Below are 27,465 nucleotides of genomic sequence, written 5' to 3'. Positions count from 1 at the left end.
GTTAGTATAGCACGTTTTAGAGAAATGTGTATATGTGTTGTATGTAAATGTGTATACATACATGCACACATGTACACACCCAAGCACACACACACATGTACACACCCAAACACACACACATCATCATCATCATCAACTTTTAATGTCCACTATTCCATGCTGACATGGGGCAAACAGAATTTGTTAGGGCACATTTTTTCTATAGCTGTATGCCCTTCTTGTTACCAACCCTCACCTGTTTCCAAAAATGGTAAAAATCTATTAAAGGGCTGCAGGGAAAGTTACAAACTTAAAATTAATAGTCGAGAAATCAAAAATCCAAAGTTTGACAAAAGTATATATACCTACGTGTGGGTGTGTGGGTGTTTATGTATGTGTGTGTGTGGTTGAGAAGCTTACTTCCTAACTGTGTGGTCTTGAGTTCAGTCTCACTGTGCAGCACCTTGGGCAAGTGTCTTCAACTATAGCCTTGGGTTTACTAAAGCCTTTATGAGTAGATTTGGTAGGTGGTAACTGGAAGAAGCCTATCATGTGTATATGTGTGTATGTGTGTGTGTGTGTGTGTGTGTGTGTGTGTGTGTGTGTGTGTGTGTGTGTGTGTGTGTGCAGGCATGACTGTGTTGGTAAGAAGCTTGCTTCCCAACCACATGGTTGAAGGCTCAGGCTAACCAGTGAGCTTAGTGAGTGGATTTGGTTGATGAGAACTCAAAGAAGCCCATTCCATATATACATATATATGTATGTGAGTGTATGTGTGGGTGGGTGGATGGGTATGCCTTTGTGTCTGTTTGTCCCCCCATCACCGCCTGACAACTAGTGTGCAGAGCTGGGTGTAAGTCTGTTAATGATTTAACTTTTAAGTTAACTTTGAAAATCATCAATGGACTAATTAACTTCCATTACATTTAGCTTTCATTAACTCAAGTCCGTTAATCCAAAAATTTCATAAAACTGGTAAACGCTTCAAAGTTTCTATTGTTTTCAGATTGTCTTAACATATTCAGTATTGTATGTGTCATTCTTTCAACCTCGATATAACGCCACTTATTATTATAAATAACTTGTAGGATTTCGTTTGGCCCTGCCTGGATTTGAATCTAAATCTATCTGCTTGTTGCTTGCAAAGACAGTGGGAAATTTCTTAGTCCTGTCAAGAGGGAACAGTGATTGTTGTGCTTGTGCTTCCACTTGATCTGTGACCTCGCTGAGGTGGATGTGAACAGAGAAAATATTGACTTCCATAAAGTGGAAAAAATAAATGGAAGGTAAAAAGTTGGTAAATATATCAGTGTGAACAAAAATAGCTATTATGAGGTAGCAGGGTATGCTAGAAATAGCAGCCAAATCTTTCCTTTTCTGGAAAAAGGAGCTGTTTACATGTGATTTTGATGTGACATTCATTGAAAGCATGGAAAATAACCATATGAAATAAAAAATGACCCACGAGACAAAACTCCCTTGGTAGGAAACTTCAAGGTCCTCATCACCCCTCCCACATTTCTTTACCAGAAAAAAGTGGCTTGCAGTGGGCTTGGAGCTCAGATACATTGAATGCACCTGAAAAAACTGTGGAAAAAAATATTCCACACTGAGGTACGAAAATCTTGTACCAATTATACTTGTATTTTAATTAATTCAAATCAATGTACTTCATCTTGAAAAGTGGCAAAATTTTTGTCGGTTTTCATCTAGGATAATTTTAGTAACAAATCAAACAGGTAAGATGCATTTAGAATCTCAGTTTTAGTGTTTATCCATAATATTATTGCTTTTACACATGTTAATTAAATTCATCTGCCCATAAAAGTCAAATTTACTCAGCAAGATCAGCTAAAATTACATAACTATAAACTAGTGGTATATAAAGCACCCACTGACAAAATTTGAAACCTGTATGTAGAAAATTCACAAAGTTACAAGCAAATATTGTGGATACACCTCTTGAGCCTGAATAATTCAAAATAACGTGAACAAATAAACATTACATTTGACAGATTAAAATGAACACTATAGATGTGTTTAGGAGTTTTTTTTCTTATACACACACATAACATGGCCTCACTCAGTTGGGACTACACGTGTTACTTTGACATCATCATTCCATAAAATTTGTTTATGGGGAGAAAAATATTGAAAAATATCAAAAGACATGTGAGTGAGAAAGAAACGAGGAAGGCGGTTTGGGGATATGCTAGAAACAACAAACAGATCTCCCTTAAATCACACATTTTTCTCTGAAATTATCAACAAATTTTTTTCAAACCGAAAATGTTTCACTCACGGGTTTTAAGTGTGTAGGAAAAAAAAAAAAAAAAAAAAAAAAGGCCGAAAACGTTTCGGACTGGTGGTGATGGGGTGGCAGGAGTGAAGAAAAATAAATTTTCAAAATTTTAAATTGTTTTTCGTGAAAAGATGTCTCCCATCATTCTGAAGACTTCGGTGAAAAACAGTCGAAAAAATCCCCGTCAAAACGAAGAAATTCCAACTTATGTGGGCTGTCTGATCTGAAACTCTGTTTTCCAGAAACTCCTCCCCACTGCCCCTTTCCAAAAATTTTGTCTACAAATTTCTTTGTAATCGTAATCTGCACCATTTGAAAGGTATTTGTATAAAATTTCTTTAAAAAATACCAATTTTCCAGAAAGTTATGAAGTGGAAAATGTTGGGTTCTGTGAATTTTCAGAAACTCCTCTCCTCAACCCCTCAGAAAGTTTTTTTCCAATAAATCTTTACATACCCTCAATCTACAGAATATAAGCGATTATTTGGTGAAAGTTTCGCTAAAAAGTATCCATTTTTCTGGATGTTATGAGGCAACAAAATCAGCGGAATATTAAACTAGTTATGCCATTTTTCAATAAAAGTAAGCATTAACGGATTAATGTTAACTTCTGTTACATTTTCAAAGAATTAATGGATTAACGATTAATGAAGTCAACTTTTTAGGTTAACGGATTAACGATTAATGAAGTTAAGTTTTCAATTAACGGTGCCCACCTCTGTTGGTGTGTTTATCACTATAACTTAGTGGTTCAACAAAAGAGAGTGATAGAATAAGTACTAGGCCTAAGACCATTCAAAGCAATGCCCCAGGATTGCTGCTGCCAAATGACTGGAACAAGTAAAAAATAAAAGATACACATACGCACACACACACACACACACACACACACACACACACATTCATGAATATTCTTCTTTTCTTTTATTTGTTTCAGTCGTTTGACTGTGGCCATGATGGAGCACTACCTTGAAAGGTTTTTTAGTCAAATCAACCCCAGGACTTATTTTTTTATAAACCTAGTACTTATTCTATCGTCCCTTTTTGCTGACCCACAAAGTTACAGGGATGTAAACAGACCAACACTGGTTCTCAAGCTGTGATGGGGGGGGGGGATACAAACACAAACACAGACACAGAATCACACACACACACACACATATACATACATATATATGACAGACTTCTTTCAGTTTCTGTCTACCAAATCCACTCACAAGGCTTTGGTTGCCCAGAAGCTATAGTAGAAAACACTTGCCCAAGGTGCCACGCAGTGGGACTGAACCTGGGGCCATGTGGTTGAGAAGGAAGCTTCTTACCACACAGTCAAGCTTATGCCTATGCATATAAATGCATATTAATTTATCACTTTTTCCAACAGCAAATTTTCTCTGTAGACATGGATTGAATGGGTCTGCAGTGCAGTTTATCTTCAATTGACTCTATATCATATCATCTCATCCGTAATGCTAATCGTAATCATATCTCACTTGACGACATCTTTCCATGTCGTCCTTGTTTTATATGTAACAGATACTTTATGTTGTCAGTTATTGACATACTTTTACTCATAATGAGTGTGTTTCAACAGTCATTGATTGGTCAATGCTTTAAAGACCCAACTGCTTTCTCAGCTCCCTTATTCCTTGTCTCTTAATCATAGACCAGTCATACAAAGCCAGTCTCTCGGCAAGTGGTCTTCATGGTACTTTGAACTAAACATGATAAAAACTAAGAATAGATTGTCTAATTACTGTTTACAAAAAGTACTTATTCCACCAAAATTGTTAGCAAAAGAAATACTTTCTTCTGTTTTTATGTTCTGAGTTCAAATGTTACTGAAGTTGACCTTGCCTTGTATCCTTTCTGGTCTGATAAAATAAGTACCTTTTGAACTCTGGAGTTTGTGTAATCAACATACCCCATCCCCTGAAATTACTGGCCTTCTGCCAAAATTTGAAATTGTAATAATAATAATAATAACAATAATAATAATAATAATAATTATTATTATTATTATTATTATTATTATTATTATTCTATGTTTGACTTTTGCTTTGCATTTGTACAAGTTGGATCCAAGTCTCACCCAGAGACCTCAAGAGACAACAAGTTAGAAGTTCATGTAGGTGTTATGCCTAGGGTACCATATATTTGGATTTGTTCAGTGTTGTTCTAGAGAATGTTTAAGAAACCATAAGAAAATTATGTGTTTGTTTTAAAATTTGAGATCACATAGACAGTATTTTACGTAGGATATGGGCAGTTCCCATGAGCACTATCTTTTGAACTTCAGCCATTTTGGGGTTTCCTGGTATCTGAGCTAGGTAGTAATCAGCCCGTTTCGCTGTCATTCCTAGGGCACCTATGACAATAGGTATTGTTTTCGTCTTCAGATTCCACATTTTGCTAATTTCTATTTCAAGATCTTTATATTTGCTCAGTTTTTGGTAGGTCTTGACAGATACGTTTATATCGATTGGGACAGTCATATCAATGAGGAGGCATGATTTTTGTCTGAAGTCTTTCAGTATGATGTCTGGCCTATTTGCATCTATCTTTCTGTCAGTTTGAATGGTAAAGTTCCAGAGGAGTGCGATGTGATCATTTTCAAGTACTGGGGGTGGTTTGTGTTCCCACCAGTTTTTATTATGGGGCAAGTCCAGGTTTTTGCAAATTACCCAGTGAATATATTGTGCAGCTCTATCATGCCTGTTGAGATATTATTATTATTATTATTATTATTATTATTATAGGTGCAGGTGTAGTTGTATGGTAAGAACCTTGCTTCCCAACCACATAGTTCCAGGTTCAGTCTCACTACATGGCACCTTGGGCAAGTGTCTTTTACTCTAGCCCCAGCCAACCAAAGCTTTGGGAGTAGATTTGGTAGATGGAAACGGAAAGAAGCCCATTGTATACATATATGTGTTTGTGTGTGTGTGTGTGTGGGTTTGTATTTGTGTCCCCCAACACTGCTTGATTACTGATGTTGGCTTGTTTATATCCCCATAACTTAGCAGTTTGGCAAAAAAAAAACTAATAGAATAAGTACCAGGATTAAAAACAAAAATTAGTATTGGAGTTGATTCGTTCAACTAAAATTCTCCAGGGTGGTGCCCCAGCATGGCCGCAGACTAAAAGATTATCATCATTATTATCAGTAGCAGCAGTATTATTATTTTAGACATTAATTTGAGATTGGAAAGTACATGTCTCTCAATGTATATATTTTTCAACATGTGATTTCTCCTTTTTAATTAGCTATTCTAAATGTTTGCTAGCCATTTAATGAAAAACATTTTCATCGCAAATATCACAAACATCAAACTAAAGTGAAATATCTCAATGTGTTAAACAACAGTCAAATTAGTCTATGCCTAGCCAGTGCTAGGCATAGACTAATTTGCTTTAACATCCACTTTTCCATACCTGCATGGGTTGGACAGAATTGGTTGAAGCAGAATTGGTTGAAGCCATATGCCCTTCTTGTCACCAACCTCACCTATTTCCAAGCAAGGTTATGTGTTCCCATGATCAGACATGTTTTTCACAGAAGAATAGAAATGAAGGGCACTGCTTGTATGACAGTGACATTCATTCACAACTACCACGCCATGTTAAGGCAAAATGACAGAAATACATGCGTGCACACACACACACACAGTGAGCTTCCACACAGCTTCTGTCCACCAAATCCACTTCAGTCACAAAGCTTTGGTTGGCCCAAGGTTACTGTGGAAGATATTTTCCCAAGGTGCCATGTAGTAGGACTGAACCTGGAGCCATGGAAGAAAACATCTTACTACACAGCCATGCATGTTGAGTGGTAAATGAATTATTTTGTGAAACAAGTGAGATATTTAATCAAAGTTTTATATCTCCACTGATAAATATTCAAAATACTCAATTTGAGAATGAGAGAGTCATTTGGTAAATGAATGATACGTAAGCAATATGACTGAGAAAAAAATGCTTTTCATGAGCATTCTGTATACTAAATGCAAATATAGAAAAAATATGATAGATATAATATAGTGAGTGACATTAAAAAAGAAAAAAATTTGATTAACTGAGATTATTCTGGCAATTAGTAGACAAAACCTGTTTTTAGAGCAGCTTAAAATCTAAAAACAACAAAAGAGATCTTGTTTGAGTTCTGTTAGTGGGTTTGTTATTTGAGAGCTTAAATTAGCATTTATGTCTAACAATGTTTAACAGCATTTATATTCAAAATCTTAGTTGTTTATTCATATATACACATATAAGCATTCATATATGCACATATAAGCATATATAGCTACACATGTACCATACACACACATGTATTCACATACAAATATGCATACATACATGCATATTTTAAGTGGCAGTTACTTCAAAGTTCCATCATTAAAAAAATTTTACTTTATTTCATGTATTGAGTTTTTTTTTCTGTTAATATATATAAATACAGATATCTAAACTAATCTGTACATGTATGTGTGTGAGTGAGTATATGTATGGGTGTATGAATTAAATATATATATTATACGTATATATGCACTCCTATAAATATTTCTTATACGTGCGCAGAAAGATCTTTAAAGAGAAGTACCCAACTGCTTCATCAGAATATCACCACAGACACCTATCTCCGTCTTAACTCTGTATGAATCAGCCAGATTCAGAAAGAAAACAAATCAGTTTAGATGTCTTCTATAAATAAAATCTCATAAATGAAGTTTGTTATGAATAAAAACAAAGACCAATTTTTAATACAACCGCTGTTCTAAAATGAAATTAGATCAACAAACTTTCTCAACAGAAGCTAACACTTTGGCAGTAGGCTCTTCAAAAACAAATGAATAATGAGGAGTTATGCTGAGAAAATTATGCTAATAAACTGAACTAGACATCTGAAAAAAATTTGTTTATATCTAAAATAGCGAAGATTGTTGTTTTGGTAGTTTTTAACTGTTTTGTGGTTCATATTTCTAACAAACTACACAACCTGTGTATTTCAATTAATTTTGAAAATAATCAAGACCTTGGAGAGATACTGTAAAACAACTAAGATTTTAATTATTTAAGCTGGTATTTGGAGTGTAATAATAAGTTGTTGCATAAAATTATAATAGGAGTTTTAATTTGAGCCCTTTAAAACAGGTGGTGCTATATCAAAGAATCAGAAGTGGTCTCGGGGGAATTAGTGTCAAAAAGGTTAGATATGAAGGGACTGAGCAGTCGGCTTTTATGGGCTCTTCAGTTTCAGATGACCAACATTCTGAAGACGAAGGACTAAGTATAGCAGTTAGTGTGTCTCCTGAGAGTGAGTAAAGAGAAAAAAAGAGAGATGAGTGAGTAGGGAGTCCTTGAGTGTCAGTGATGCAAAACCAACTATTTCTGAAAAGCAGAGGTCATTGCAGTTGAGGCAGAAAAAGTAGAGAAAGGAGATAGAATGTTTGTGAGCCAGTAAGCTGCCAGGAATAATGAGTGATCAATTAGCAACGCTGACTTAAAGAGCATAAGGTCAGCATGTGAGAAGTAGGTAGTACATTGTGTGGATATGCAGTGAGTAGTTGTATAAAGGCAATGTTTAAGTAATTTGGTAGAGGTTGTGTTTGGTCAAGGGTATCTAAAGTGTCTGTGTGTTAATCAAAGGAGAAAATAAGAATTGGTTGATGTAGAAATTGAGGATTATAAAATATTTGGTCTCTGTCCTGCCAGTATCAATAGAAGATGAGTGAGAGCTGAGATGAAGAGAACTGTGATGAGTGTGAGAGATTCTGATTGTGAGAGTCATTATGGGTATGAGAGTTAAAATGCATGTGAGAATCAAGATGTGAGTGAGAGCCATGATGAGAGTAAGAGCTGTGGTGAGTGTGAGAGCAAAGATGTGTGTGAAAGGCAAGAAGAGTTGTGAGCATTGAAGTTACTGAGGACAATGATTTCAGAGAGGGGTGAAGTGAGACAGATGTTCTTGACAAGAGAAGAAGATATGATGAAAAGTTGTTGCTGATTGAACAAGTTCAGAGAAGAGTAAATTGAGCAGAACCTAAGCTTCTATTTTATTTTCAGTATCAAAGTGAGAGAGGTGAATGGATTGGAGAGTGGAATCTACATATGAATGATCAACACCTTTCAGAATGTAGCCTAGACAGCAGCAAAGGACTATGGATGGGGGTTGAGAGAGTTGCACCATGGTAAGGAATACAATGTGTTTGGTTGGAACAGAATGTTAGAGAAGAGGAAAGATAATTGTCCACCAGGTTTACTAAGTTTCGGGCACAAAAAAACCATCAGTATAATAGTCTCCAAGCAGATACTTAATTCAAATGCTTGCAAAGGAGCAAAATCTGCTAAAAAAGCACCTATGGCCGAGAGGCAGTGTCAAAATAGGCTTTAATGAGTGTACATGAAACAGTGTGCATGTATGTGTGTGGTGGGTGTCTATACTGTATGCAACAGAACATTAGATAAAGGAAGGCATAGATATTTTCTAAGAAAAGGAGAGAGAGAGAGAGAGAGAAAGTGTGTGTGTGTGAGAGAGAGTGTGAGAGAAAGAGAGTGTGAGAGAAAGAGAGTGTGAGAGAGAGAGAGTGTGAGAGAGAGAGAGTGTGAGAGAGAGAGAGTGTGAGAGAGAGAGAGTGTGAGAGAGAGAGAGTGTGTGTGTGTGTGAGAGAGAGAGTGTGTGTGTGTGAGAGGGAGAGAGAGAGAGAGTAAGTGTTCATTTCTTTTAAGCCTATTTCTTATAGTGGTAGAGGTTGGAGAAGTGTTTAATGAAAGTTATATATATATATATAAGTAATGGAAAAATTATACAAAAATGTAAAAAAATGTATAATTAGAAGATAAGTAAAGCACCGGCACAGTTTAGGTTGCCTGTTGTTATCCATAGATTTACTTCAGGAACTTCATAGTGGCAGTTGGGGTAATAGTATTAATAAAGTAGATGGAATGTATATTAGACTTTTATTAACTACTAGCAGAAATACCCGGCGTTGCCCGGGTTAAAGAGAATAATGAAATCTAAAAACGCCGTCTAGACTACGCATCATCTTTATATATAGAGATGTATATACACACACGTATATATATGTATATCAATATAAATATATGAAAGTCAATGAAGTTTCGTAAAAGAAGGAGATCATGTACATACTTTCTTGCTGTTGTGATTATAACACCTCGTTGTAAACTATGTTCCTTGTTTTCCCTTGTGGAGCATATACAAATAGGTTTTTTTTTGCTGCCCACTCTTGAGCAGCCAACATACAGTTGTCCATGTGAGAAGCAGGGCTCTTCCAAGAGAAGACCAGCTACAGACAGTGTTTGACCCTGAGATTTGTTTATGGACATGGCAAAAGTCACACGAAGGGGGAATTGTAGTCTTCTGAATGTAAAAGGAATGTCTGCTCCTGATGGAGTAAGAGGAATTCTTGGAATAAAGACGTCATCCCCTTTTGCACATCCAGAAAGAATGGTAGCCTCGATAACGTGTGACATCATTTTCTAAATAATGCTCATCTGTTATGTTCGGGTTAAAATTTCATCAACATCAAAAATATATGAATTTTCATGGGAGTTATGGCCGTTATGCAAAGAATATAATTTCCAAATTTCATAAAGATCCATTCAGTACTTTTGACGTAGTTTTGGATAAGAAAACAAATGACTAATGTGTGTGTTTGTGTGCATGTGTATGTGTGTGTGATGGGTGTATATATGTATAGATATCTGTATGCATGTATATATGTATATATGTGTACATATTACATGTACATCTATCTATATATATATATATATATATATATATACACTAGCAGAAATACCCGGCGTTGCCCGGGTTAAAGAGAATAATGAAATCTAAAAACGCCGTCTAGACTACACATCATCTTTATATATAGAGATGTATATACACACACGCACCCAAACACACGTATATATATGTATATCAATATAAATATATGAAAGTCAATGAAGTTTCGTAAAAGAAGGTGATCATGTACATACTTTCTTGCTGTTGTGATTATAACACCTCATTGTAAACTATGTTCCTTGTTTTCCCTTGTGGAGCATATACAAATAGGTTTTTTGTTGCTGCCCACTCTTGAGCAGCCAACATACAGTTGTCCATGTGAGAAGCAGGGCTCTTCCAAGAGAAGACCAGCTACAGACAGTGTTTGACCCTGAGATTTGTTTATGGACATGGCAAAAGTCACACGAAGGGGGAATTGTAGTCTTCTGAATGTAAAAGGAATGTCTGCTCCTGATGGAGTAAGAGGAATCCTTGGAATAAAGACGTCATCCCCTTTTGCACATCCAGAAAGAATGGTAGCCTCGATAACGTGTGACATCATTTTCTAAATAATGCTCATCTGTTATGTTCGGGTTAAAATTTCATCAACATCAAAAATATATGAATTTTCATGGGAGTTATGGCCGTTATGCAAAGAATATAATTTCCAAATTTCATAAAGATCCATTCAGTACTTTTGATGTAGTTTTGGATAAGAAAACAAATGACTAATGTGTGTGTTTGTGTGCATGTGTATGTGTGTGTGATGGGTGTATATATGTATAGATATCTGTATGCATGTATATATGTATATATGTGTACATATTACATGTATATCTATATATATATATATACATCTACACATATGTATACATATACATGTATGTATAGATCTATATATACATATACGTGTACATCTATATGTATACATATACATCTCACTCTCTCTCTCTCTCTCTCTCTCTCTCTCTCTCTTTCTCTCTTTCTCTCTCTCTCTCTCTCTCTGAAAGTATCTGTCATTACAGTATCGAAATGGTGTACATATACATGTATATGTATACATATACATCTCTCTCTCTCTCGCTTTCTCTCTTTCTCTCTCTGTGAAAGTATCTGTCACTACAGTATCGAAATGTGATTGTTTCAGTTAGTGGAATAGTTTCATTTTTAAAGTGAAAGTATTTGACATGAGTGTTTTTGTTTCACTTTTGACACGTAATACTTAAATAATGGAGGAGATATTATGTTGCCGTGTGCTCGAACTCTGCAAGAAGTTAATAATTTTTTTTGACTAAAACACAACTGGAACCCTAAGTAAGGCATCTGTAAAATTTGAATGAAATTGGTTGCGTAGTTCTCGAGTTTTAGGGATTCACACAGACAGACAGACAGACAGACAGACATTCTCATTTATATATATATAGATATACATCTACACATATGTATACATATACATGTATGTATAGATCTATATATATATATATATATATATATATATATATATATATATATATATATATATACATATACGTGTACATCTATATGTATACATATACATCTCTCTCTCTCTCTCTCTCTCTTTCTCTATCTCTCTTTCTCTCTCTCTGAAAGTATCTGTCATTACAGTATCAAAATAGTGTACATATACATATATATGTATACATATACATCTCTCTTTCTCTCTCTGTGAAAGTATCTTTCACTACAGTATCGAAATGTGATTGTTTCAGTTAGTGGAATAGTTTCATTTTTTAAGTGAAAGTATTTGACATGAGTGTTTTTGTTTCACTTTTGACACGTAATACTTAAATAGTAGAGGAGATATTATGTTGCCGTGTGCTCGAACTCTGCAAGAAGTTAATAATTTTTTTTGACTAAAACACAACTGGAACCCTAAGTAAGGCATGTGTAAATTTGAATGAAATTGGTTGCGTAGTTCTCGAGTTTTAGGGATTCACACAGACAGACAGACAGACAGACAGACAGACACACATTCTCATTTTTATATATATAGACAACACATGTTTTGACCCATCGTTCTGGGTCTCTTTGAGTACATTAATAAAAAAAAAAATTCAAATATGAACATGGAAAGCATACATTCCAGTTTAGATAAAATTGATGTACTCGAAGAGACCCAGAACAATGGGTTAAAACATCTGTTGTATTTAATGAAAGTCTAATACACATTCTATCTTCTACTTTATTAATACTATAAATATATATATATATATCTGTAAAAATATGTGACACTTATTCGGTAGCCATGATAAAACTCTGAGTTTCGGATGCCGGGGTGGGAACCCACGCCAACATCTCTTCAGTTATGCGGCCATTGAAAATTCCTGTGAAAAATGACCATTAAACCAAGGGAAATTACTGTGTGGTTGACCGTTATTAAGACAAAAGTGCTATAGACCCCTAAGTAAGGGGAGGGGGTAAAAGTAAGGGAGTAAAAAAGTCTATAGTGTTTGCGTAAGCGCATCAATCCGTATATGTATATACTAAACCACCCTCACTTGAAACACACACATGCTCACCCATATACTCGCCAAAAACTATACATATATATACCCGCATACATGGGTGTACCCACATACACACCCCTACACACACACTCAACAACCTTGCACCCAAACATACGCACGCAAAAAAAATTATAGAGCTAAAGCAAAATACAGAAGAAAGTGTGAGAAAACTATAAGGTTAAAACGCATCTAATATGCGCATATTTTCACATGCATGCACATACATCTGTATACGCACGTACCCGCACACATGCACACATAAGGTTCCATGTACGTGTCTATAGGCGCACAGGAAAAAGCAGGGTGGAGGAGAGAAAACAGGAAAAAATATGTGTGGAAAAAATACAAAACATTAACTCTATAATTATGTAAAAAATATAAAAAATATATAAGAAATCTAAGTAAAAAGTATAGAAAGATAAAAAGCTTATACATAGACACAATATAGAAAGCAAGTCCTATCGGTAAAGTCCTATCAGCAAGTCCTATCAGTAAAAATATAAAAACTATATAACAAATCTAAGTAAAAAGTATAGAGAGATAAAAAGCTTATACATAGACACAATATAGAAAGCAAGTCCTATCGGTAAAGTCCTATCAGCAAGTCCTATCAGTAAAAATATAAAAACTATATAACAAATCTAAGTAAAAAGTATAGAGAGATAAAAAACTTATACATAGACACAATATAGAAAGCAAGTCCTATCAGTAAACTCAGGGGGGGACCAAAAACGTAGCAAATATTTGGCCACATGTGGACATGATCCGAAAAGTTCAGTCCTTGAATTTAGACATGTAGCAGGGTCTAAGTTGCCTTTCCAGATGAGCCATCTTTCCATATCACATAGACCGCACTTTCCGCTGCCGCTGGTGTAAGCTTTACACTTTGCTAAGATCTTCCAATGGATGTTGTAACTGACACCTTTATCTTTTAGAGACCATATATGACTGGATAATTTGGTCGTTTTCCTTTTGTCCCAGTGCCTGAAACTCAAAGTGTGATTATTGAATCTGGGGTAATTTCAAGGCCAGATTCAATAATCACAGGCATTCTCACCGTGTCCACATGCCAGAATTCATCCAACAACTGTAGGATAAGGTGATGGAAGATCTGACCAAAGGAATCCTGGCTTTGTCAAGAGAGATAAGTGTTGGACTTGCCACCATCAAACTGACCCTGAATGAGTATCTTTCCTACCACTTGTACAAGAGGTGAAAGGGACAAATTCTGACAGCCAAAGCCCAAAGAGAACTGCTTGACAAAGGCAAAAAAGCTTCTGAACAAGCTGAGTTATCCAGCTGAGCTGGAAATGATCTGATTCTTCTCAGACAAAAACAAAAACTTCTACTAGGCCCAATTATATAACACCAAGAACAACATGTGATTACCTACAATTCATGTGATGTTCCATGTATTCATGAAAACCAAGCCTCCCACAAACTGTGAGGATCTTTGGGTGTGTCTTCAGTGAGAAGATGACATGCTACCCTACATCTTTGAACAGGGTCTTAAGATCAATTCAGACAGCTACATGAAGCTGCTAGAGACTGTGGTCAAGCCCTAGCTACTGGAAGGCTTTGGTTCCTTGCCATACTTGTGGAAAGATTCAGAAGTGGTTGTTGAATAATTTCAATGATTTCACCAGCCACAATTTCTGGCCTCTTAATTATCCTGATTGTCATCCCATGGGTTGCTATGTGTGCAGGCAGTTGAGAAATACATCAACGGTTCTTCCTGTAATACCATGGTTATTAAAAGCAAACAAAATTCACAAAACTGTTACTCAGAGTTTCACGAGACTACTCATCAGACAATTGTGATAATACTGTTGTGTATTATCACAGGTGTCTGATGTTCATCAGACACCTGTGAAGTTTTTTTTGGCTTTAATGAAATCATATATTACTCTGTTTTTGGTATTTGAGTACTATTTTATCTACCTTGTTTTCCACCTATATGCTTACTTTGGTATAAATATCATATTTTATCATTTACTTATTTCAATCATTAGACTGTGGCCATCCTGTGACATCACCTTGAAGAATTTTAGTACTTTCTATTGGGCCCTTTTGCCAAATCAGGGATGTAAACAAGCCAAGACTGGCTTTCAGTGGTGGTAGTAGTTGTGAAACACACACACACACACACACACACACACACACACACACACGATGGGCTTGTTTCAGTTTCACTCACAATCTTTTGGTTAGTCCAAGGCTATAGAAGACACTTGGCCAAGGTGTCACAAAGTGGGACTGAATCCTGAACCATGAAGTTGGGAAGCACTAGTTCAATAAGTTTTCATAATTCAGTCGAATAGAAGCACTCATAGATTAGGTAATAGAATAGATATTTATTTGTAGAGTATTATAAATTTAGTATCATAATGCTAGCAAATTCGTGTTGAAGAACCTTTTAAGTGTGGAAAGGTAAATTAACAGTTGGTTAAATGGAACGGTATAGCTTCGGCTTTCTTTCTTAATTTACTTATTTAATTATTTATTTATTTATTTTTATTGGAGGTGTGAAAACGCTACATAGAGTTTATAAAACTCAGAGATGAAAGACAGTAAAAAGTGACGTAAATGAATTAAAAAAAAAACACGGTTGTCCCGTTACAGTTATGTCCCTTACATCGGTTTTTCCAGTCATTATCCTGCATGTCATCATTGAAATAGCGACTGTATGTCTCGTTGTTTTTTTTAGATATGTAATTGAAGAATGAAGAGGGAATAATAGTGAGGTGGTGACGGTTAAAGAAAAAGAGATGGAGAAGGGTTGGGCTTTTTTTTTTAAAGAACAAGCACAGGCACGTATATGTAATGGTGTGGGGGAAATTCCTCTCTTGTTCTACCATGATGATATATTTTGCTTTTGTATTTGGTTTACAAGATTATTGATGTGAATCCGTGTGTTGAAATAAATTTTGTGTCTTGGAAGGGTCATTACACCAGTAATGATATAATGATGAACTTATTGTTTTCAGTATTCAGGTGTACTACGACTTATCAAGAAAAATAGCCAAAAGTGCATGAACAGTACATAGAATAATGCACAGGAAGTGAGCAGTGAATAAGTCGTTTAAAAAGTGTGTGTGTGTGTGTGTGTGTGTGTGTGTGTGTGTGTGTGTGTGTGTGTGTGTGAGTGAGTGTGGGTGGGTGTGGGTGGGTCAAGATTGGGTGTATTGTCGCCAAGTAATTTTATTAACAGTGTTAACATAATCATTTTACTAATGGGTAAAAACAACTGGTATTTCATTCATTCAGAGTTTCCATTTTCAAGGAAATACTTTCCAAATTTACTATACATGGATCCATTTATATTTCATTGTAATCTTGTTGATTCCAATCTTTGAATGAGAGTAGAGTCAATACTTGAGAATAAATCTTCACTCATGCATCTGTACATGAAAAGTGATCATAAATGGAAAAAATCTATGGAATTTCTATGGAATTAGTAAAAGTGTGGGTTTTCTTGGCTTTATATCTGTTTTCAATGCCAGTAATAATAGACTGATTTAATACAAGTTTGAATATTGGCATATAGGCAGGGCAGATGATTGTTACAGCAAGAGGTCTTTTCTAAGGATAAATATTGAACTGAATTGCACTAGACAGGTTTGCCTGTACTGAGTAGATCTATGGTGAGATACTCCAGTCATATCATCCTGTTATTTTTGACTGATGAAGTGTATTTAGAACAGCAATGTGTCCTTCCTTTTTTCAGTTGGTTGGATGTGGTTTTTAGTCACTATTTCTGGCATCTTGAGAGACTGTATAGAGCAAGGGTGGGGAAACTATAGGCCTTAGGCAACATATGGTCTGCGGTATGGGTCTATGTGACCACTAGATGTGGATCACATAAACCCACAAGAAGTTTTCAAAATTCAAAGATATAGACTTTCATTTCAACATTTTGACAGAATAAAAACAAAATTAATATTAATCTTATTTCTAAAACAGTGAGTTGGCAGAACTGTTACTGTGCCAGGCAAAATGCTTACCAGCATTTTATCCGTCTTCATGTTCCAAGTTTGAATTCTGCCAAGGTTGACTTTGCCTTTCATCCTTTCAGGGTTGATAAAATAAGTACCAGTTGGATACCGAGGGCATTCTAATCAACTTACCCCTCCTTCGAAATTGCTGGCCTTGTGCCAGAATTTGAAACTAGTATTAATTTTATCTTTTCAGTTCGTATAGTAATTAGTTATATCAAATAGCAAGTAATTATACCAAATCAAAGCATTTTGGAGATTTGAAATGCCTGGGTTTAGATTCATTTGAAGGATTATCAGATTTGGCATTATTATTTATAGTATGTGCCATTTGAGATTTGTATATTAATCATTAAAAAAAATCATATGTTCTAATTGTAATTTTTATAATTATTTCTAAATTAAATAAAGAATTGTGTATGATGTTGAAGCTTTATTTTGAAAGATAACTTGAGGTTTTGAAATATCATCAATGTTTTTGTAGATTTTCTTAGGTCTCATCTGCTCCTTTTTTTGTTAGATTTCACTTGGTAACATGACATTTCATACTCAGTTTATTCATGCATACATATATTTGATTGTATGTTATATTGATCTGGGAACTCCTTTTATGTGATTTTAGTTATACATACATTGATGCTTACATATACACACATATATATACATATGATCACGATATCTGGGACTAAAAAGCCTGACGCTTTCCTTCAGGACCTTGCTACCAAGAAGGTGGCCAGTCAATATTCTAACTTAAAAAGAGAAAGAGAACACACATTCATATATACATACATCCAGGCGTTCACACTAAATTTGATAATTTTTTATGTCTCCTTTTTAGAAGAACAGCTTGATGTATTGGTGAACAGTTAATGGCATTCGAGAGCATAAATATTAAAGTTGTAGTTGAGAAACAGTTAGCTAACATGAAGGACTGAAAGACAACCGAATATTGGAAAAGAGGAGACTACAAAGCCATGGAAGGGACACAACTGGTGTCTTGACTATGTCTGCATACCAGAATTCATCCCACAACAGAAGGATGGAAAATCCAAACAAGGGAACCTGGGCTTTGGCAAACGAGATGGGTGTTGGAGTCACCACCATGAAGCTAGCCCTGACTGAGGACCTTCACGACCACTTGTAAAGGAGGTGCAAGGGAGAAATTCTGACAGCCAAGGAGAACCATTTGACAAAGACAAAGGAGTTACTGAACTAGAGCTGAGGCATGTTGAGCAAGAAATGATTTGATTCTACTCAGATGTAAAGAACTTCTGCCAGGACCAGCTGCACAATACCTATGCCTACAATGAATATGTGATGTCCCACATCATCATCGTCATCATTTAACGTCCATTGTCCAGTATCATGAAAACCAAGTTCTCCAAACAGTGATAGTCTTTGGGTGTATCCCCAGTGAGAGTGGTATCAAGCCACCCAACACCTTTAAACATAGCTTTAGGTTCAATTCAGACAGTATGTGAAGCTGCTGGAGACAGTAATCAAAACCCTGGCTGGGAAAGTTCCTGCAAGGAAGTCATATGTGCGACAGCAGGGTTTGGCTTCTTATCATACTTCCAGAAAGGGTCAGAAGTGATTGTCAGAGAATTTCTACAACTTTACCAGCCCCAATTTCTGGCGTCTTTATTTCCCTGATTGTAATCCCATGAATTATTATGTGTGGGGTGTGGCTGAAAGCGACACCAATCACTTTGCATGCAACACCGAGGCTGATCAAAGAGGTGTTCAAAGATCTTTTCAAGGACACACTAAGAAACACTTGCACCAGGTTATCGTACCATCTTGTGGCAGTGGTGGAAGCTGAAGGTGGCTACTATGAGTAAACTGTTATCTCTCAACCATAATCTAGTTGATAGTTATTGAAACTTTTTAAAATACTTTTATTTTTGGATGAGATATTGTGTTTTCTATTCCTTTGACACAAATTGTCAAACTTAGCCAGAACACCATGTGTGCATGTGTGTATGCCTGTGTGTGTGTATTTGTACACTTTGTTTAATGAATTTGAAGATGATAAAAAAAAGTAAAGTATTAGATGAAATTTAAGTGATCAACAAAAAGTTGGAATACAAACAGTTTTCACTGACATAAACAGTGAACCAGTTTGTCTCATATACCAACAAGAAAGTGTGGTCTTAAATCACCATGACCAAAAGCATCACTTTGATATAAAACATGCAAAAGAATATCTTAATTTGTCAGAGGAAATAAATACTGAAAATAAATCTTTTTCTTATCCTTTTTGCACTGCATTTTACATCAAGAAACTCTACGAAAAACTTTTAGGGATTAATCATGTAGACACAGTTAAGATATAGTGAATTATATTAGAAAGCATGGCTTAAATCAGATGTAATTTGTGAATTTTTTGGAAGAACAGTATGTAGAATGCACTGACATTCTGTATCACACAAAGGTTAAATTTAAGGCAAGTTTTCAACAGAGCATTGAATTTGAGAAGTAAAATTCAATATTCTTTTAGAAATGAAAGAAAAATTATCTCACTGAATATTGGATATAAGATTTTGAATTTGCAGTAAAATTTACACATGTATTTAATAAACTTAACAGAAACTTGGAATGGAAAGGAAATTATGTATATGGCTTTTAACAGCATTTAAAAACTGACTACTGTTGTTTTCTTGACACATGGAAAAGAGGCAATATATATATATACTCTAAAAATTTACAGCAAGTTTTAACTTGGAACACAAAGATAAATAGTTGCAGTTCCGAATTAATAAATTTCCATACCAAATTTTCTCATTGATTCAATGATTTCAAAATGATAGAAAATGAATTATTCTTGGTATCATCATCATTTGCATTTGTTGTTGATAAAGCTCCAAACAAGCTTCAATTTGAGTTCATTGATCTTCAAAGTAGCTTTCCATGCAATTTAAGCCAATTCCAATCTCGAAATCTTATGTTTCTCTCAGTGATGAAAAATTTCCAAATCTGAAGAATTTTGCTAAACACCTTGTTTTCTTTCATTTGCCTTACATTTGTGAGCAAACATTTTCAGTGATGTGACATAATAAGTTAAGATGAAGAAGTGTGATGACTCATGAGCATGTGTCTGCTGTACTGACCACTGACTACTTCTGATCAGACACCTGATTTTGATGAGCTTGTAAACTTACAAAAATGGACATATTCATCCGATTAAATGTCTTAATAGCAATTCAATCACATTACAGATATATAATTACTTGTATATATATATATATCTAATTTTTTTACTAAATAACTCATTTTAGTAGAATTTTAATACTTTCATATTGAACATATCTAAAAGACATATTAAAATGGGATAATATTATTAACTTTTATAACAAGAATTACATGAAAAAGGTAAATCTATAGCTACAGTTTTATATAACAACCTGAACCAGTAAAACATTCAGACATATAATGTGTTTGGTCAAGGTGTAATGTGTGTTTTAGTTGGGAAATTATTTTCTGAAGTTTATTTACCTGCATTAACTTTAAAATTAACATGCATATAAAAAGTTGAAAATTATGAAAATATTTACCGATGTCAAGAACATTATATAAAATACTCTCTCTCTCTCTTTTACTCTTTTACTTGTTTCAGTCATTTGACTGTGGCCATGCTGGAGCACTGCCTTTAGTCGAGAAAATCGACCCCAGGACTTATTCTTTGTAAGCCTAGTACTTATTCTATTGGTCTCTTTTTGACGAACCACTAAGTTGTCAAGCAATGGTGGGGGGACAAACACAGACATACAAACACACATACACACACACACACACACACACACACACACATATATATATTATATATATATATATATATATATATATATATATATGATGGGCTTCTTTCAGTTTCCATCAACCAAATCCACTCACAAGCCCAAGGCTATAGTAGAAGACACTTGCCCAAGGTGCCACGCAGTGGGACTGAACCCGAAACCATGTGGTTGGTAAGCAAGCTACTTACCACACAGCCACTCCTGCGCCCAACTAAATAGGCTATATAAGTTCAGCATGGCTCACGAAATTTTCCAAAAGTCCCAATGTAGCCTATGAAGTTAAAATATAGCCCATCCCTAATATGGCAGTTCTAGCCCAGTAGAAACTCTCATCAGAAAGTGCTTACTGTTTTTTTTAAAATAACAATATCTTAAAAACTTACAGTGTACTGCTGCCACGAAATGTTCCAGTGCATCACTGTAATGTTCCAAAGCTGTGGGAATATTACCAGCTTTATCTTCGGTCACAGCAGTGCTAATACATTTAGTCTACAATAAAAAGTAAAATAAATAAATACGACTAAATTTAAAGTATGACCATAGAAATGACATTTATAACATGTTCATTTAAGGCTAAGTGGATAGCATATTAGTTTGTTTAACTTATAGATGGTGGAAACAAATATAGTTGCTTGCATTGAATTCTGACCTCGTTCAAGGTTCTGATTCTAGCTGCATCAACCTTGTTAGATATAATGTGTAAAGAATGACTCAATATTTTTAATATAAAATATATTCATACAGAGTCCAGGGATTGCTCATAAGATGTAGGAATACACTTTCTGTTTCTTAACAAATATAGTGTATTAATGAATAAGGTGTTGGTTCATTTTGAGTCAAATCATATACCATGTCTGATATATTTCACCTTTGCATTGAATTATTCTTATATTAGTCCACCAAGAAAGAAGTTAGGATTCAAGGAAACAAATGAATTGTATGTATCATGCCAAACAAGAAATAAAGCAGCAAGCCGTTGTAAACTTAGACTTTTGAAATTAAGTCCAGCTGAAACTGATGCACATTTTTTGATGCCTAGAGGAGAACTCAGTGTCAAAAATCCTTTAGTGTGATGGTTAGTTATATAGTTTTAATAGGCTGATTACAAGTTAAAAAGGTTGCATGTATATGACCCTTGGGGGTCCATAAAAGATTTTTGCTGTTAAAACAATAAACTGGTTACATTTCTACAATACACAAGGTATTCTAACTGTTTTTTATACAATTCCCTAATAATATTTAAATATAAAGATATATGATTTTTTTAGACATTGAATGGCTGGTAGGATCCATCCAAGCAAAATAGGAATCAGAGGGGTCCATAGATAAAAATGGTTGTGAAACACTGCTCTAAATTGTTTCAGTGGCTCTCTGGTTAGGTTTAGAGTTTTATCACCTCAGCCATAACAAGTCAGCCAGTGCTGATTGGTTAAAACATATTCATGTCAGCATTAATACCTTTTATGGCAATACTTTTAACTTTTATGGAAATATATTAGTCCATGGTTAAGGACTGGGAAAATTTGAGAGTTATGGTTCAAATCTCAGCTGGGGTCTTGCTACAAGCCAAAACTAATATCTGATTAGAAATACTTTCCGACAATCAACTATCAAAAAATGCTTTTTATAGAATGAAATATATTATAAGCAGACAAAGTGACAAATGGTATCAGTAAATAACATTACCTTTTAGAAGTAAATACAATCAGTAGAAAACAACAATAAAAATGCTTTACAATATCTAGCTGTAGCCTTCTGAGCTTTTAGTACTGGCTCCATGGAGTTTAACAGTATCATTCATTCTTCTGGTAATTGATAAAATGTGTGTCAGATTTTTAGCCCCCAAATCAACCTTGGTTGAATTGATCTATGATCAAAAGCATTCTAGATATAACTACTCCATCATTTTTAGAAATATGCCAAGCTCTACATTACCCAATGTGTCAGAGTGGCATACTGGCCGAGTGGAAATGGGATTGTAGAAAGACACCATCGCACAGTCAAGGCCGTGATGGAGAAAGGATGCATTTCACCACTGGGAGTGGTATTTTCGCACAATATATCATCCCAATCAGGACAGGCTGATGAGTCCATGCCACACAGAGCAATATTCAGGTATGAATGGCGACAGCTGTGTACAGCATCACAACATGTTGTGGAAGAGAGAGAGCCTACCTTCATGCAGATAGGTGATGAAGTCTGGGTCAAGCCTCTGAAGACATGCTGCACATCACAGTGGAACAGAGGGACAATGACAGCTGTTAATTTGAAAAATAATGTTTCTGTGGATGGAATGTCACATCATGTCTTGGATGTTCACAGAATTGTCACTTTGTTAGACAATGAAAATGGAGGAGAGGAAGTGAGTGGCACTCCATCCTTGCAGAGATCACAGTGAGTGAGACATCTGCTGGATGGCAGATTTCAACATAGAGTGAAGTGAGGAGGTGATCTTTGAGATCAGGAGTGGCATGTGGAGATGAGGTGAACTGGAAGGAAAGGGTCAGTGACATCAATGGCTGAAGGACCCTACTGGAAGAGGAAGAGTGAGTGAGGAAGTGGGCAGAAGTAGAACCAGCATGGGCCTCTTTGGCCTTGAGCAGCAGGAGTGGACAAATGCATATAGAAGTGTGAGCTAGAAATGGAATTAGTCATGGGTTCTAGCAATAGGTTGGACAGGTTGTGTGCCTCTCAATAAACTTCAACCAGCCTCTGTAATTATGACACAATAGATTATTTTAGTTTAGTTAAAAAAGATAGAAAAATGATCCAGCTTTCAATTTTCAAAGGTGATCCAAATAGCTAAAATTATTGACGCTAAACTAATAAATTTGAACAACAGAAAAGTTAAAGAAGGAAGGGAAAAGAAACTCACAGCTTTTTCCAAAGATTCTGAAGATGGCGCATGAACCAGATCAATAAATGGATGGCAGAAAAACTCAGTGAATTTGATCCGTTTCTCTGGGTCCCTTTTTAACAAGGAGAGGAGTAAATCACGACAATTGTCTGAAACTTCAACTCCATATGGAAGCTGCAAAGACACACAATGGAGAATAAATATGTTTTTTAATGATTTGATGAAGAATACAACAACAGAAACACATTAGATTTACAAGAGATATGGTATTACTATAAAAACACGTCTGTAATAGATAATCAGCCTTAATTTCTGGGTTTTCCATCTATAAGTTATTTTTATTGTTTTATTCATGAAAGGCAATCACTTTCATTGTCATTTTATTCGTTCTCTTATTGTTTCTTTTGCTGAACTGTTAAGTTACAGGGACATAAACACACCAACACCAATTGTCAAGCAGTAGTGACACACACACACACACACACACACACACACACACACACACACACACACACACAGAAAAGGCTTCTTTTAGTTTCCATCAACTAAATCCACTCACAAAGCTTTGATTGGCCTCAGGCTTTAGTAGAAGATACTTGTCCAAGGTGCAACACAGTGGGACTGAACCTGGAACCATCTGGTTGGGAAGTAAGCTTTTTACCATACAGCCATGTCTAGGATAGGTTTGATATATTTGGACATTTGCTTATTGTGAAGCATTATGACATCCAACTAAGTTGAGTTCACATCTTAGAAGTCAATTTTACTTTCCTTCGCTTGAATGTCAATAAAATAAGTTCTGGTAGAGTACTGATGTGAGAGTTGGTAACTTCATTCCAACACAGTACACTGACACACTGTGTCATATAACTGTTCCTTGCACTTCGCTTAAACAGTGCACTTCAGAGTTAACTCCTGTCCCTACCAAAGTTTTATTGTTTTCCTCCATGAATACATACCGTAATGTGATCTGTGCCCAAGAAAGATAATCAACCTGAGTCTATAAACTACCACTCAAGCATCATCTTAAATATGATGCAAAGACAAATCAGAGAATCAAATCCCTGATACATGTCACGCGCATGCGCACGTGTGCGTGTGTGTGTGGGGGGGGGGGGGGCTCACACACAAACTAAACTGTAGCTAACTCCTAGAATCCAGTATGACTCGGAAACATGTACCATACTTTCATCAATTGTTTTAGGTGCAGATCTAACTGTGCAATAAGAGGTTTGCTTCCCAATCATATGGTTTTGATTCAGTCCAATGGCATAGCACCTTGAGTGAGTATTCTGCTGTAGCCCCAGACCAACCAAAGCCTTATGAGAGGATTTGGTCAATGGAAACTGAAAGAGGCCTGTTGTATAGATATGTGTGTGTGCATGTTACTATCATCATGTGATAATTATGTCACTGTCATGCAAGCAGTGATTTATTCATGGTGTTTTCTACTTTTCAACACCCATTTAAATGGGACACATTATGTGCATATGTGGTGTGTGCACACTATGTCCTAAAACTAGGATGTATCTGATGTAGAAGATATGGGCAGAAGTAATGAAGTCACATTTAAGGATACAAGTATTACCAACTATTTTATCACCAAAATAAAGTTTGATTTGTTATGTTGAACAATGACCATAGACTGCATCAGTACAAATTGAATCAAAAGAGGTACAGGAGAAACAGGCAAAGAGAAGAAGTAAGAACTAGTGGTGTACTGAGAAGGAAGTTGAGTATAAGAGGAATTATATGCAGTGTGCAAGAGAGGAGATGGCACTGGTTTGGTCATGTGATTCAGATGGATGAGGAGAGTTGCATAAAGAAGTGCCGATCACTTAAGGTGGAGGGAAGTTGTGGAAGAGGGTGACCTAGGAAGACATGGGATGAAGTATTGAAGGCCAATCCCAAAATGCTGAACCTTATGAAAGGGATGACAGAGGACTGTGATATGTAGTGCATTGCTGTATTTAAGATGACCTACCTACCACAACAATCCTAAAACCAAAGTGCCATGTAAAAAGCATACATATGCATGCTGGTGCCATGTAAAAAGTACTGATGATGGTGCCATGTAAAAAGCACCCAGTATACTTTGTAAAGTGGTTGGCATTAGGAAGGGCATCCAACTATAGAAACCAAGTCAAAATAGACTATGGAACCTGGTGCAGCCCCTAGCTTTGTCATTGCCTGTCAAGTTGTCCAACTCATTCAGCATGGAAACAGACATTAAATGTTGATGATGATATATGATGAACAAAGACAGCAGAATCAGAAATGATGAGAAAATTTAACTCAGGTGGAAAGGAATAAAATCAATTCAAGTAATGGCGCTAAAAGATGATGAATGATGAAGCTGAAATCAATAGGGAAAGGATGAGAATTGTTAATCAAGAAAGAAAGCAAAATATGAATGATAATGATAGGCAAGAATAATTTGTACAAATGACATTGGAAAATCACAAAATAGGCTGTGGAATTTCTCAGGTACTGCTACTTAATATTAAAGCAAGGATTTTGTAATAAAAAAAGGAATTATTCTCATAATTGTGTGATTTATTATTAAAGGAAAGGAATATGATAATGCAGATGAAGAAAATAATGATAAAAATGATAAAAACAGAGTAAAGCTTTTTCTTTACCGCAATAGGCCAGCTACCAGTGATTTTTTCTTCCAGTTCTGTAAAACTTCTCGATGCAAATGGTGCTTGGCCAAAAAGGCACTCTAAAAATAAAAATCAATCTATTACTAAACAGAATTATTGTACATTAATATATTATATTAAAACATTATTCTATATTAAACTACTAAGGATTTCTAGCTTAGTAACAAAGCCATAAATTCTGGGGGAAGTATGTTGTTAACTTAATGAACCTTGAAAAGATGATAGGCAAAGTCAATCCTAACAGGACTGGAATATAAAACATAACTAAATACTGCCAAGTGTCTTGTTTGATTCTTCCAAATAAGGAAGTCTTTGCAATAGTCATAGGTCCTGCAAGAAATAACAGCTGAAACTCCTTCAAATCACAATTTATGGTTTTAAAAGAAAGGAAGGACACATTAGATAATGTATTTCTATGAAAACAGGATGACCACATCTGCTCAATCAGGGTTAACATGGGACTAAACAGCAACCACCTGGCCCATCTGGATTGTTCCTATTTTCCAACACTTCTCTGGCAAAGTTTGTGACAGAAGCAGAGGCCCAGAAAGCAATAAAGTTTCTCTCAAATAGCAAGGCACCATGCTCTGACTCCATCCCAGCCAAAACATACAAGGCAGGAGAACCAGTCTTGGCACAAAAACTCATCAATTTCTTGCAGACAATGTGGCAACAGGAAGTTGTTCCTCTGGAGCTCAAGATGCTTCTTTTGTCCATCTCTACAAGAGGAAGGAAAACAGTCTTGTGACAACCACCAAGGAATTTCTCTGCTTGTCATCACTGGCAAGATACTCATAAGAGTTCCCCTTAACCACTTCACTCAAGACATGGAAAGTAGGCATCTGCCAGAGAGTCAATGTAGCTTCAAGGAGGCCATGGAACAGTTAACATAATCTTTGCCACATGTGAACTTCAGGAGAAGTGTCAGGAGCAGAACAGGGACCTATACACGATGTTCATAGATCTACCCAAGACCTTTGACACCATCAGTCCTGAGGGGCTTTGGAAGAACATGGAAACTTCAGCTGCCTGGAAAAATTCATCAGTATGGTTCAACAGTTTCATGATGGCATGCTCACCTGAGTACTGGACAGTGGAGATTCTTTCAATGCATATCCAATTACTAACAGAATCAAGCTGTACTCACACCTATGCAGTTCAGCATGATGTTTCAGCATGCTGTCAGATGCCTTCTGCAACAACAATGAAGCCAGCACCAAGATCAGATTCAGGACTGATAGCAGACTCTTCAACATGTAGACATAACAACTGTGCACTCAACACTGCCATAGAGGCCCAGATGTGGCAGAGTGTGAAATGCTTTTCTACTTCCTGTAACAACTTTGGCCTCACAATCAGTACTCAGAAGACAGAGGTCATGTACTAAGTGTCCTGCAGACATCGCATGTGGAACCAACTATCACAGTCGAAGGGGAAATCCTGAAGTTTTTGGTAAGTTTACATACCTTGGCAGCATACTTTCCAGATCTATGAACATTGACGATGAAGTTGACACATGAATTGCTAAGGGAAGCTCAGAATTTGGGTGACTACATGAATC

The 27,465-nt window shown here is 35.8% G+C and overlaps 1 protein-coding gene across 9 annotated transcripts in view; it reads right to left on the bottom strand.

Moving 5' to 3' along the window:
• LOC106869961 (serine/threonine-protein kinase ULK3) overlaps positions 1-27,465 on the bottom strand; it is a 195,236-nt gene that overhangs the window by 122,955 nt on the left and 44,816 nt on the right. For all 9 annotated transcript variants that reach the window (XR_016244447.1, XR_001409483.3, XM_014915938.3 and 6 more), the window contains 3 exons: positions 25,881-25,963; positions 23,257-23,412; positions 20,765-20,870 (listed from right to left, as the gene is read on the bottom strand). Coding sequence is in view for 7 of the 9 variants with exons in the window: in XM_014915938.3 (XP_014771424.1) it covers positions 20,765-20,870; positions 23,257-23,412; positions 25,881-25,963 (345 nt within the window). In the remaining 2 variants the exon portion in view is untranslated. The remainder of the gene's footprint in view (positions 1-20,764; positions 20,871-23,256; positions 23,413-25,880; positions 25,964-27,465) is intronic.

Source organism: Octopus bimaculoides, chromosome 15 (genome assembly GCF_046866305.1).
Source record: "Octopus bimaculoides isolate indiv1 chromosome 15, ASM4686630v1, whole genome shotgun sequence".
NCBI lineage: Eukaryota > Metazoa > Mollusca > Cephalopoda > Octopoda > Octopodidae > Octopus > Octopus bimaculoides.
Note: the sequence above shows the minus strand (reverse complement) of the source record. Positions and strands in the feature narration are given on the sequence as shown.